Consider the following 13,472-nt stretch of genomic DNA (forward strand, 5'->3'; position numbering starts at 1 on the left):
TTTGTTTAGTAATAAACAATAACTAGCATTTAATTTTTGTACTGTTTGTTAAGATTTTTACTATCTCAGTTTATCCACCAAACAAGATTTTTGAGTTATCTTCATTTCAAAAATGAGGAGATTAGGTTTGACAGACAGGCTCTGTCACATGCCGAAGATCACACAACTAGAAAGTAAAAGAGTTATGATTCTGTCTGTTTAGAGTCCAGGCTCTTAGCCATTATCTTAACTTGGTATGCAACTGAATGACAGGACAGAATTTAGGTCTCTAATATTTTTCAGGATGCTGTATCAATCAAAATCATTTGGGATATATGTAAAATAAAAGCAGGCTCTTATTAGGAAGATAATTTACATATGGATAAAAAAGCCTGGAACTTGAAAAAATGATTCCATAAAATAACAGTACATTTTTCAGAGTTAATTTATTTTAAGTTTTTGTGTATACGTAAGTAGCTTGTGTTTCATATGGACAAAGTTGTAGTAATTGAGGTATGAGGTTTTATTGGTCATCTTTGTTCATATTAGAAATATGTTAACTCATTTCTGTTCTTCAGCCTCAAGGTTAACATAATTTGTATTTCCTTATCAGAAAAGTTAAAATGTGTTAGATGTGATGGATCTTTAAGTTTAAATTTGAATGGTCAAAATCTCACAATGACATGTCATTTTCTCCATATTGACTGTTATTTCTATAAGCACTCGGAGTCTTAGGTAATGCAGAAAGCCTAGAGAAGGATTTATCCACTATTGGACTTGTGTACTTAAGAAAGCATAGGAAAGAAGTTTACAGTTTTAAAAATAAGTGTTCAAATAGTATAAAACTAAGTCATAAAACTTGTGATTTTGTGGGGCCGGGCGCAGTGGCTCACGCCTGTAATCCCAGCACTTCGGGAGGCCAAGGCAGGTGGATCACGAGGTCAAGAGATTGAGACCATCCTGGTCAACAAGGTGAAACCCCATCTCTACTAAAAAAGATACAAAAAATTAGCTGGGCATGGTGGCGCGTGCCTGTAATCCCAGCTACTCTGGAGGCTGAGGCAGGAGAATTGCCTGAATCCAGGAGGCAGAAGCTGCGGTGAGCCGAGATTGCGCTGTTGCATTCCAGCCTGGATAACGAGCGAAACTCCATCTCAAAAAAAAAAAAAAACTTGTGATTTTGTTTATTTTACTTTTCCACACACACCTTTTAAATAGACTTTATTTTTATAGGGCAGTTTTGGGTTCAAGCAAAATTGAGCACAAAGTACAGAGAATTTCCATATACCCTGTGCTGCCACACACGCACAGCTTCCCAGCTGTCAACATCCTGCACCGAAGTTTTGCACTTGTTACAGTTGATGAACCTACACTGACACAGCATCATTAACTCATGTGTAATTTACGTTAGGGTTCACTCTTGCTGTTGTATTTCTGTGGATTTTGACAAATGTGTTAATACAATGACATGAATCCACCGTTACAGTATTATACAGAATAGTTTTACTGCACCAAATTCGCTGTGTTCTCTGCCTATTCATCCTACCCTCCCCCACCCTTATTTTTTTACTGTCTCCATAGCTTTGCCTTTTCCAGAATATGATGTAATTGGAATCATACAGCCTGAGGTATCAGTCATACCTGTAGCCTTTTCAGATTGACTTTTTTCATTCAGTAATATGTGTTTAAGATTCCTCCATGTCTTTTCATGGCTTGATACCTCATTTCTTTTTAGCATTGAATAATATTTTGTTTTCTGGGTATACTGCAATTTGTTTATCTATCCACTTACTGAAAGGCATCTTGGTTGCTTCCAAGTTTTGACAATTATGAATAAAGCTGCTATAAACATAAATATGTGGGTTTTTGTGTGCACAAACATTTTCCACTCCCTTGAATAAATACTTTGGAGCACAGTTGGTGGATTCTATGTTAAGAGTATGTTCAGTTTTGTAAGAAACCACCACACTGTCTTACAATGTGGCTATGCCATTTTGCATTCCCACCACCATGAATGAGAGTTCCTTTTGCAGCACGTCCTTGTCAGCATTTGGTGTTGTCCGGATTTGGCTATTTCAATAGATGCGTATTGGTATCTCCTTGTTTTAATTTGTATTTCCCTGAGAACATACAATGTGCAGCATCTTCTTATGTGCTTATTTGACATCTATACAGTTGGCCCTTGAACAATGCAGGTATTAGGGGTATTGAACCCCTGCGCAGCCAAAAATTCACTTACACCTTTTGATTCCCCCAAAACTTAACTACTCTTAGTCTACTGTTGAATGTAAGCCTTACTGATAGCATAAAAACAGGTTGATTAAATCATATTTTGTATGTTATATGTGTTATATGCTATATTTATACTATATTCTTAGAATAAATTGAGCTAGAGAAAAGTATTATTAAGAATATTATAAGGAAGATAAAATGTATTTACTATTCATTAAGTGGAAGTGGATCATCATAAAGATATTTATCCTCATCATTTTTACATTGAGTAGGCTGAGGAAGAGAAAGAGGAAGGAGGGGTTGGTTTTGTAGTCTCCAGGTGGCAGCGGTAGAGGAGGCAGGAAAGGCAGGCACACTGGGTATAACCTTATGGAAATACATTGTAATTTCTGTCTGACTTTTTTGCTTTTTCATTTCTTTAAAAATGTTTCTATAAAGTACCAGTCTTTCTACTTTCACTTTAAATTCAGTGCCTGTGTCATGGAAGAGTCCATGTCATAAAATAAGTCCGGAATAATGGAAATGTTTGTGCTAGTTTGTCTAATGTTAATTTTTTTTTTCTGGCACTGTTGTTTTTCCTGTATCTTCTCCCTCATCATGTGGCACTGGTTCAGAAGCACTCATCTCCATGAAGTCATCTGTAAATTCTGGTGTTCCTTATGTTAGATTCCCTAGTAGGTGTAGGTTTCTCCCTTGTGCAAAACTTAGCAATTTATAGGAAACTTTGAGGTTTTCTTTCAAATGAGGACTGTCTTACAGGCTTAGACCTTTTGTCTGCTGGTACTTAGAGTTGAAGTTAGCAAATCCTTAAAGGCTTTTTAATAGCAGACTTCCAAAATATTATATTTAGGATTTTTGGCATACTTTTAGTTTCAGATTTTCAGCTGACTGAAATGTAGTATACAGCAGGTTAAGACTCATGTCTATGACTTTTACTTGAAGAACAGCAGTAAAGTACAAAAATCTTCTATATTTAGCCAAGATTTATTTCAGTAGAAGATAATCTTATCTGACTAATCTTTGAGATTGGAATAGGACTTTAAAGATAAACCTCAAAGTTCTCATTTTGTGGTAATGTTGGCCATTTCAGTTCCTTAAGTTTGGCATAGGAGATGGTGACTACACTGGTGTCTCACTCTTTTCCTGAATATTTCTTCCTGAAGAATCAAGAGCTGTTGGTGAGAGCAGACTTGCAGTGATGATAGTTGATCTCTGGTCTATAAAGATTTTGTAATTCCTTAGAAAGCTTCTTATGATCATTCTTAACCTCTTGGTAGCTAAAAGTTTAGAGTAGTTGAAATCTGTGGGAATTAACTTCTGAGGGCCAAAAATGGGACTTACTTGGGAACAATTTTTAAAATGATTAGTTAGCTATAATATAGTTTTATGAATTTATTGATCCTGTACCCTGTGGTATGTTTGTTCTTACTAAAGTGTTGTTTTGTCCTCTTTAATACTGCTTATAAACAGTGGTGCCCATTGAAACATATATTTAATTTTTTAAAACTGTTTCATATGAAGACTACCTGTTAGCTTTATTAGCTCTTGAATTTCTCGAAGATTCATATTTTGAAACCCTTCACGCTCCACCTTTTTTGCCATATCCACAGTCTCTTTCATGATTTCCTTGATTGGCTCTGTTGTACATCCTCTGAAGTCATGCACAACATCTGGACAGAGCTTCCTCCAGCAGGAATTTATTGTTTCAGGCTTGATGGCTTTCATGGCTTTTCTGTAACAACAATGGCATCTTCAGTGGTGAAGTCCTTCCAGACTTTCATGACGTTCTCTCTGTAGAGGTTCTCTTCCATAGTGTTGACAATCCTTTTTGTAGAGTACCGTGTGTCATGAGATTTAAAGGTCCTTATGATCCCCTAATTTAGAGGCTAAATTTGAGATGTGTTTGGGGGCACATAAGCCCACTTTAATGCCCCCATTGAATCTCGTAGGGTTCTGAGTAGCCAGGGACATTGTCCAATATGAAAAGAACTTTAAATGGTATTCCTTTACCTGTAAGGTACTTAATAACTTTGGGTCATGGACAAAGCATCTATGGAACCAGTCCAGAAAAGGGTTCTCTGTTCTAGGCCTTGTTATGTACCCAGAAGACTGGCAGCTGGTATTTATTTTTTCCCTTCAAGGCTAGAAGATTAACAGCTTTGTAGATAAGGGCAGTGCTGATCATAAACCTGTCTACATAAACCTTGACTGTGGTTGGGACTATATACAATCTAAGTGTGTGTGTAAGTTGATAAATTTTAACTTTTTAATAATAGATTTATGTATATTTTATGATAGTAAATGATAAAAGAGTAGTATCTACATTGATTTTATACATTCATGACATATCTAACTTCTTATTTTTTTTTAAATATTTCAACACTATACCATTTGTTTGAGGTGGTTTTTTGTTTTTTTGTTTTTGTTTTTGTTTGTTTTTTTTGAGACAGAGTCTCGCTTTGTTACCCAGGCTGGAGTGCAGTGATGTGATCTTGGCTCACTGCAGCCTCTGCCTTCGGGGCTTAAGTGATCCTCCCACCTCAGCCTCCCAACTAGTTGGGACCACAGATGTGACCACCTGGCTAAGTTTTTATATATTTTCATAGAGATAGAGTTTCATCATGTTGCCCAGGCTGGTCTCAAATTCCTGAGCTCAAGCGATCCACCCACCTCGGCCTCCCAAAGTGCTGGTATTACAGGTGTGAGCCACTATGCCTGGCTACATCTAAGTTTTTAAAAATTGTCATAGTCTCCAAAAATTTTTCCAATATATTTATTGAAAAAAAAAAAACCACATATAAGTGGTTCTGTACTGTTCAAACTCATGTTGTTCAAGGGTGAACCGTTACCTTCTTTGGAGGTGTCTGTTAAGGTCATCAGCCCATTTTTTAAATCTGTTTTTGTTCTTATTTTTGAGTTTTTAGGGTTCTTTGTGTAGTTTGGAAAGCGGTTCCTTTGATATGTCTTGTGCAAATGTTTTCTCCCGGTCTGTGGCATATCTTTTTTATTCTCTTTACAGTGTCTTTTGCAGAGCAGAACATTTTCCATTTTCATGACAAAGTTTACCTTATTCATTCATTCTTTTTTTTTTTTTGCGATGGAGTTTCACTCTTGTTACTCAGGCTGGAGTGCAATGGTGCTATCTCAGCTCACCGCAACCTCCGCCTCCTGGGTTCAGGCAATTCTCCTGCCTCAGCCTCCTGAGTAGCTGGAACTACAGGCGCACACCACCATGCCCAGCTCATTTTTGTATTTTATAGTAGAGATGGGGTTTCACAATGTTGACCAGGATGGTCTTGATCTCTTGACCTTGTGATCCACCCGCCTCAGCCTCCAAAAGTGCTGAGATTATGGGCATGAGCCACTGCTCCCGGCTCATTCTTTCTTTCGTGGATCTTCGTGGATCATGCCTTTGGTGCTGCGTCTAAAAAGTCATCACTGAACCAAGGTCACTTAGATTTTCTCTTATTTTATCTTCTAGGAGTTTTGTAGCTTTATATTTTACACTTATGTCTGTGAACCATTTTAAATTAATTTTTGCGAAGGGCATATAGTCTGTGTCAAGATTCCTTTTTTTCCATGTGTATATCCAGTTGTTCCAGTACCATTTGCTAAAAAGACTTTTTCATATTTAAAAGACTCGTCATCCTAACCAACATGTCCAGTCTTTACCAAAAAAATTTTAAAAAATTAGCTGGGCATGGTGGTACGTGCCTGTAATCCCAGCTACTCGGGAGGCTGAGTCAGAAGAATCAGTTGAACCAGGGAGTTGGAGGTTGCAGTGAGTCAAGGTCGTGCTGCTCTACTCCAGCCTGGCAACAGAGCAAGTCTCCATTAAAAAAAAAAAAGACTCATATTTTGTTATTCCCTTTGCTTCTTTCTCAGAGATGAATTGGCTATATTTACATGGATCTATTTCTGGGTTTTTTATTCTGTTTCGTTGATTGACATCTTAGTTGGTTTTGTGCTACTGTAACAGAATACCTGAGACTGGGTAATTTGTAAAGAAAGAAATGTATTTCTTACAAACTGTAAGCAGTTCTGGAGGTTGGAAAGTTCAAGATCAAGGGGCTGGCATCTGATGAGGGCCATCTTGCTGAATTATCCGGTAGTGGGAGGGCAAAAACAAGGCAAAAATAAGAGTGATGAAAGGGGGCTGAAATTGTCCTAAAAAGGAATCTATTCCTGATATGATGACATTAAACCATTCATGTGGGCAAAGCACTTGGCTTAATCATCTCTTAAACATCCTGCCTCTTAATATGTTACAGTGGCAGTTAAATTTTAGCCTGAGTATGAGTGGGGACAGACATTCAAACTGTAGCCATTGATATGTTGTTTCTCTTGCTGATACCAACTGTCATGATTACTGTAGCTTTATGGTATGTCTTGAAGTGGGGTGGTGTCAGTCTTCCAACTTTGTTCTTCTTCCATATTGTGTTGGCTATTCTGGGTCTTTTGCCTCTCAATATAAGCTTTAGAATCAGTTTGTTGATATAGACAAAATAAATTACTGGGGTTTTGGTTGGGATTACATTGAATCTCTGGATCAAGTTGGAAAGTACTGATATCTTGACAGTCTTGAGTTTCCTCTCTATGAACATGTAGTATGTATTTATTTAGGTCTTCTTTGGTTAATTTTATTATACTTTTACAATTTTCCTCAAATAGGTCTTGTACATATTTTGTTAGATTTATACCTAAGTATTAATATTTCATTTTTGAGCGTGCTAATGTAAATTATTTTGTGTTTCATTTCAAGTTCCACTTGCTGGTAAAGCAGAGTGATTGACTTGGGTATATTAACACATATCCTGTAACCTTGCTGTAATCATTTATTAGTTCATAATTTTTTTGTCAGTTTTTCAGCTTTTCTACATAGACTATCAGGACATCTGTGAGCAAAGACACTTTTATTTCTTCTTTTCTAATTTATATGCATTCTATTTCTTATTGCATTAGTTAGGACTTACAGTATTATGTTGCCAAGCAGTGGTCAGAGAAGACATCTTGCCTTTTTCCTGATCTTAGAAAGCTTCAAATTTCTCACCATTAAATCTGATTTGAGCTGTAGATTTTTTGTAGACGTACTTTATCAAATTGAGGAAGTTCTCTATTCCTAGTTTGCTGAGAGTTTTTATCATCAGTGGATGTTGAATTTTGTTAAATGCTTTTTCTGCATCTATTTACATTATGTGATTTTTCTTCTTTAGCTTATTGATGTGATGGGTTACATTAATTAATTTTTGAATATTGAACCAGCCTTGCATACCTGAGGTAAATCCTGCTTGGTACATGGTGTGTAATTCTTTTTATACATTGTTGGATTCAATTTGCTAATATTTTGTTGGGGACTTTTACATCTGTGTTCATGAGAGCTATTGGCCTGTGGTTTCCTTTCCTTGTAATATCTTGGTCTGGTATGTATTACGGTAATGCTGACCTTATAGAATGAGTTAGGAAGAATTATCTCTGCTTCTCTCTTTTGGAAGATATTGGAATTGGTATAATGTCTTCCTTACATGTGTGGTAGAATTAATAGTGAACCCATCTGGGCCTGGTGCTTTCTGTTTTGGATGGTTATTAATTATTCATTCGGTTTCTTTAATACATGTAAGCATATCCAGATTATTTATTTGACATATTTTTAAATAAAAACTTAAAAAAATAGAAATAGCTATAAACTTTTTTTTTAAGAAAGTAAGAATGCTCATTAAGGGCACTTTGGAGAAAAAGAAGAGATTTACAAGACAGTTTCAAACAAATGATTGGTTTCCTTTATTAGTTTCTGTAGTTTGACTTACCGCTTTTGTTTCTGTAAGTAGATTAGAATGTTTGTCATGACATGATATGTCTAACTGACATGTATCAGTAGAATATTGATGTGTGAGTTAAAATGGAAAATGTGAGGAAGAATAGCCTCAGCAGTCACAGTTGCCTTTATCACATCAACTTCAAAATCCTTATGGTCCCAGTCTACATATGTCATCATTTCCTGTCATAAACTATTGCCAGTTCTTCTGTGTCCACTGCACTCTTTTCTACCTTTATTAGTATAATTAACAACTGCTTACTGTTGCTTGTCAATGAAATACCATGAAGTCCCTTTGAGAGCTTATCATAGAAGGACTACCATTATTTAGGTAGCCTTATATCTTTATTGGTACTTACCTGTTAGTTCTGCTGGAAGGTCTTCCCCTCATGCCATCTTATTTCAGCCTTGATGCCTTTTCTTAGATTGTTTTCCTAGATTGGGTTGGTATCCTTTTCTTTTTTTATTCAAGAAAGTGTACTAGTTTAAGTTTTATTACCTATATAAATCAGTGTTTCCTCCCCCTCTTCTCTCCTTTCAAACAGCTTTATTGTTGTATGGTTTATATACCAGAAAGTTGACTTGTTTTAAATATGCACTTAATGTTGTGGCTATTTCATGTAAATAAAATTATGTAATATGTAGTCTGTTGCATCTGACATCTTTCTCTTAGCAAAATGTTTTTAAGATTCATCTATTTTATAGCATGTATCAGTATTTCCTTTTTTTTATTGTAGGATAATATTTCCTTGTATAGATCCATGACATTTGTTATCCATTCACTAGTTGATGGATATTTGGGTTGTTTCACTTTTTGGCCACTATGAAGAATGGTATTCTGAAAATTTACATACAAGTTTTTGTGTGGATGTATGTTTTTATTTCTCTTGAGTAGAAACCTAGGAGTGGAATTACTGGGTCATAAGGTAAATTTATGCTTAACTTCTTAAGAAACTGCCACACTGTTTTCAAAGTGCGTATACAATTTTGCATTCTCATCAGCAATGTTGAGATTTCAGTTTCTCCATATTTCAGCCTCATGCATCTTTTCTCTCTTTTTTTGGTGGTAGTTTCTTTTTGTTCCATGTTCCCTGTCTCTTGCTTGCTTTCTTTTGCTTGCCCTCTCTTTCTCTCTCTCACACTCTGTCTCTCTCCAAATAGTTCATAAGCTAACTCTGTTGACATAGATTATAGCTTATACTTTTCAGTGTTCTTAGAATTTAAGGTTGTTTCCATCAAAGCATTTTTAGTTAAATATTGAAGTCTTTATTGTCTCTCTCTTTTCCCAAATGACATGCTGGCTTTTGGGACCAAAAAATGAAATCTTTCTCCTTTCTTTTATGTTATTTATATATCTATATATATATATTTTTATGGACTTTGTGACATATTATATTGTATTACCTGGCCTCAAGTAGTCAATTAAGCCGTAATTTCATATTAAATTCTCGTAATGTGCTGATTCCTAAAGTATCTTAAGTCCAGTGGAAGCAAACTCTTAAAGACTATCTATGAGTTTGAATTTAGAGTTTTGAATTATGAATTATTACTAGAATATACGGTTTGTCCAATATTTGGAAACAACAAACAAACAAAAAATGAACCAGAATAACCTGACTCAGAGTCCCAGTCATTTCACATCTTTGGCCCTCATATTTTTGGCCTATAAAACAGCATAATAGTAATACATAATAGTAGCATCTTCACATTGCTGTGAGAGTCACATCAAATATTTGATGGGAAGCACTTCACAATTTTAAACGTGCTTCATAAGCATGAAATATTGTTGTTACTGTCATATAGCCTTTTGACACGCAAAGGACTTCTAGTGTGTAGCTTTCCAGCTTTCGACTGACCTTTGTCTGCAGGTTTCCAGCTGTTTGTTGCTGTAGTTCTCCTGTGTATCTTCATGAACGTTTCCTTTTCTTGTTAGTATGGCTTTTCCATATTACTTGTACCAGTGAGGAGGAGATTGCTGATGTTTAAATGATTGTTATTGTTGGTGCTTACTAAATTGGAACAATCTTATAGTTTGTGTAAAAAACATAATGAGAATATTTTGTGTAAAACATTCAGCTAAAGTAACAGAAACATATTCTAGTGATTTTTTTTTTTCTGCCTTAGATGATGAATTTATTAGCCTCAGTACCTTTGTTTGGGCAGTCTGGGAAGGTGTCCTTGTTAGTGTCTAGCTTTAAATGTGAAACGTGGGTTGTCTTTCATTTGTTTTTTGTTTGTTTTTGTTTTCGCTTTGGCCAGCAGCCTATGGAGCTGAGAGCCTGAGGGGCTGGCAGCTTTCCAGGCTGAAGGCCCATTTGTTTGTTTTATTATTATTTTGAGATTGCCCACCTCCTAGTGGTTACCACTACCCACATATGGTTTGCCTGTACCCACTCCAAGATAAACATTTTCAAGAAATTAAAAATAAAACATAATTGAAGTAAATTCACTGGGTTTTCTTTTATATTCAGGAAGCAGTGTCATCTTGTTAAGTTTTGTTATTGAAACAAAAGATTACGTGCAACGAAGCTTAGAACCATGTTACTGTGATCCATAGGAGAAGCCTTTCTGAAATCTGTCTTAATGCTAAGGAAATTACGCTTTTTTTCAAAATGTATTTTATCTTTTTTATTGTATAACAATATTTTAATATTAATAAAATTAAGGTTGCAATATAACAGTTACAAGAACTTTTTTAAGTATTAAGAATCTCACTACAATGATCAAGAACGCTTGTTGAATACATTCTTGGATTTTGGAGTCGTTTCTATCATTTAATTAATGTTTTTATTAAATATTGAGGCATTTACCTTTTCTTTACTCTTTTCTCAAATGACATGCTGGCCTTTCAGACCGAAGTGGAAATGGAGTTTTTTCTCTTTTGAAAATTCTTCTTGTAGTTTTTCCAAGAGACTTTTTGGTGTATTTGTTATCTGGCCTCCATTAGTCAACTAGAAAGCTCATAACTGAATTTGCTACCCACTTTTAACAGTTGTGGTGTATTAACTTTATTACAAGCTTTACTATTCTACTCATGTTTTCTTGAATTTATATATTATATTGTACTTTTTTTTTTTTTAGGCTGAAGTGCTGTGGCACAATCATTCTCAGCCTCCCAAGTAGCTATGCATGTCACAATACCCAACTAATGTTTTTAAAATTTTGTGTAGTTATGGGGTTCATTTGTATTTTTGATGCCACTTCAAGAAGACAGTGTACAGTCAGTTTTGCTATAACATGACATGTTCCTAAAAGTGACTGTGCTGTGCAATGCTTCATGTTAAAAAGCACAGGGCCTATGAGAGAAATTAGATTATGCAAATAAAATTTAAGTCTTATCAGTGACATATTTTTAAAAACATACAAATCAAATCAAAGGTCAGTAGAGTTTTGCACATGTTAAATGGTTAAGAAATATATAGTACATAGTACAATAAATATGACACTCTATCTTGGGAAAGACCTGAAGTTTGTTCGTAGAAGTGGGTCTCAGAAGGGTTGCAGCTTGGAGTTACTGTAAAGTGGCGAAAGAAAGATTATCTGAAATAGTATGGAAAATGATAACACGAGATAAAGATGGGTGGCGTTCATAATACATTGTATATGTTTGAGGTGTATTCATTTTGTTGATAACTTAGTTCAATTTGGCCTGTGTATTAGTTGTTTTTCATACTGCTATAAAGAAATATCTGAGAAAATTACTGTCATGAGAACATCAGGGTGGAAGTCTGCCCCCCACAATCCAGTTACCTCCCAGCAGATTCCTCCTCCAGCATTGGGGACATGAGACTTGGGCAGGGACACAAATCCAAATCATATCAACCTGGTTTCAGTTTTCTGCATTCACCTAGCATTTTTTGGTAGATAAAATCATGCAGAAACAAAGTGACATATTCAACAAAAGTGTTATATTAAGTTTTTCCCTAATATATCAAATACATTGGAAGAAATTTGCTTTTTCCAAACAAGTCTTATAAAATAACTATATAAATATAATATATATCTTGAGGAGAGTGATTACATTTTTGTCAGAGCATGTCATTGCCACTTCTTTTTTATTTTTTTAACAAATACTACAACTTTTTTGTTTAAAGTTCACAGATTTTTTTTTCTTTTTTTTTACGTTACGTTCTGGGATACATGTGCTGAACTTGCAGGTTTGTTACAGGTACATGGGCCATGGTGGTTTGCTGCACCTGTCAACCTGTCATCTAGGTTTTAAGCCCTGCATGCATTAGGTATTTGTCCTAATGCTCTCCCTCCCCTTTCCCCTCACCCCCAACTCTCTTTCTTCACATGATTTACACTATATTTCTGAAAAGTTGAAATGATCATGGAGTGTTTTCTTTGTAGGAAACTACATTCTGAATTATGTGGCATCACAACCCAAGCTGGCTCCCTTTGTCATCCAAGCTCTTATTCAAGTCATTGCTAAAATCACTAAATTAGGGTGGTTTGAGGTTCAGAAAGATCAGTTTGTCTTCAGAGAAGTTATTGCTGATGTGAAGAAGTTTCTCCAGGTAAGAAGTCATTACTACATTGCGAGAACATCACTACTTGCTTTTTTGGTTTAGGATACTGCTCTTCTTAAAGCGATATGGTTTTTTCTGTGGCTACCAGTACCATGTTAATTGTGATTTATTATTTATCCTCTGGAATAACTTATTGTCATTTATTGTCAGTAAATGAGGATCATGCTGTTACATAATTTCCAAACCAGAAGAATGTAAATAATCATGTTTTCTAATTTCAAAATATATGTTCATTTATGACACGTATGTCCATGTACTCTGTGTGTGTGTGTGTGTGTGTGTGTGTGTGTGTATAAATAAAACATATATATAATGCTTTTTATAGATTAGGTAATTAAGTGTTCATCACAACCTAAAATGAAATGGATTTTATTTTGTAAGTAAGAAAACAGGCTTAGAGGGGTTACATAATTTCCATAGGTTGCATCGTGACCGAGTAAAGCATACAGCTAGCACTTTAACAAGCCTCTAACTTATGGTAAAAGTTTTCATGTTTACACTATACCACATTGACTATATCAGTTTCTCAAGAATGTTTTCAATTTGATCATTACACATTGTGTATAGATATCAAATATGTACAACTATTATATATCAGTAAAGAACGATTATTTTAAAAACAATATTTTTAAACTAAGTGATTAAAATAGTATATGCACATTTAACTTAAACAAATTCAGATATATGGACTGCCCCCCCAAAAAAACAACAAAAAAAGTAAGAATAAACAAAAGCAAGGAAACACTAAACTAAATTGTGCCAGTGATTCCAGTTGCTATTCCGCACAGTGATTATATGTCCTGCAATGATTTAGGGAAACCTGAATCTGGTCTTGTTTCCTGTTTACTCTTACTTAGGATGAGTGTCATGCCTTGTTCAATATGATTCAGGTATTTGAAGATATATGTATATATTTT

General features: G+C 35.1%; 1 protein-coding gene across 4 annotated transcripts in view; it reads left to right on the forward strand.

Moving 5' to 3' along the window:
* The window catches only part of RANBP17 (RAN binding protein 17), a 438,613-nt gene that overhangs the window by 27,190 nt on the left and 397,951 nt on the right, over positions 1-13,472 (forward strand). For 2 of the 4 annotated variants that reach the window (XM_002744545.7, XM_008990995.5), the window contains exon 4: positions 12,377-12,543. The exons of 1 other annotated variant lie outside the window; for it this stretch is intronic. In XM_002744545.7, the coding sequence (XP_002744591.2) occupies positions 12,377-12,543 (167 nt within the window). Of the gene's footprint in view, positions 1-12,376; positions 12,544-13,472 lie in introns of those variants that run through there. One more of the 4 variants, XM_017969677.5, reaches the window with a different exon arrangement.

This window comes from Callithrix jacchus, chromosome 2 (genome assembly GCF_049354715.1).
Source record: "Callithrix jacchus isolate 240 chromosome 2, calJac240_pri, whole genome shotgun sequence".
Lineage (NCBI taxonomy): Eukaryota > Metazoa > Chordata > Mammalia > Primates > Cebidae > Callithrix > Callithrix jacchus.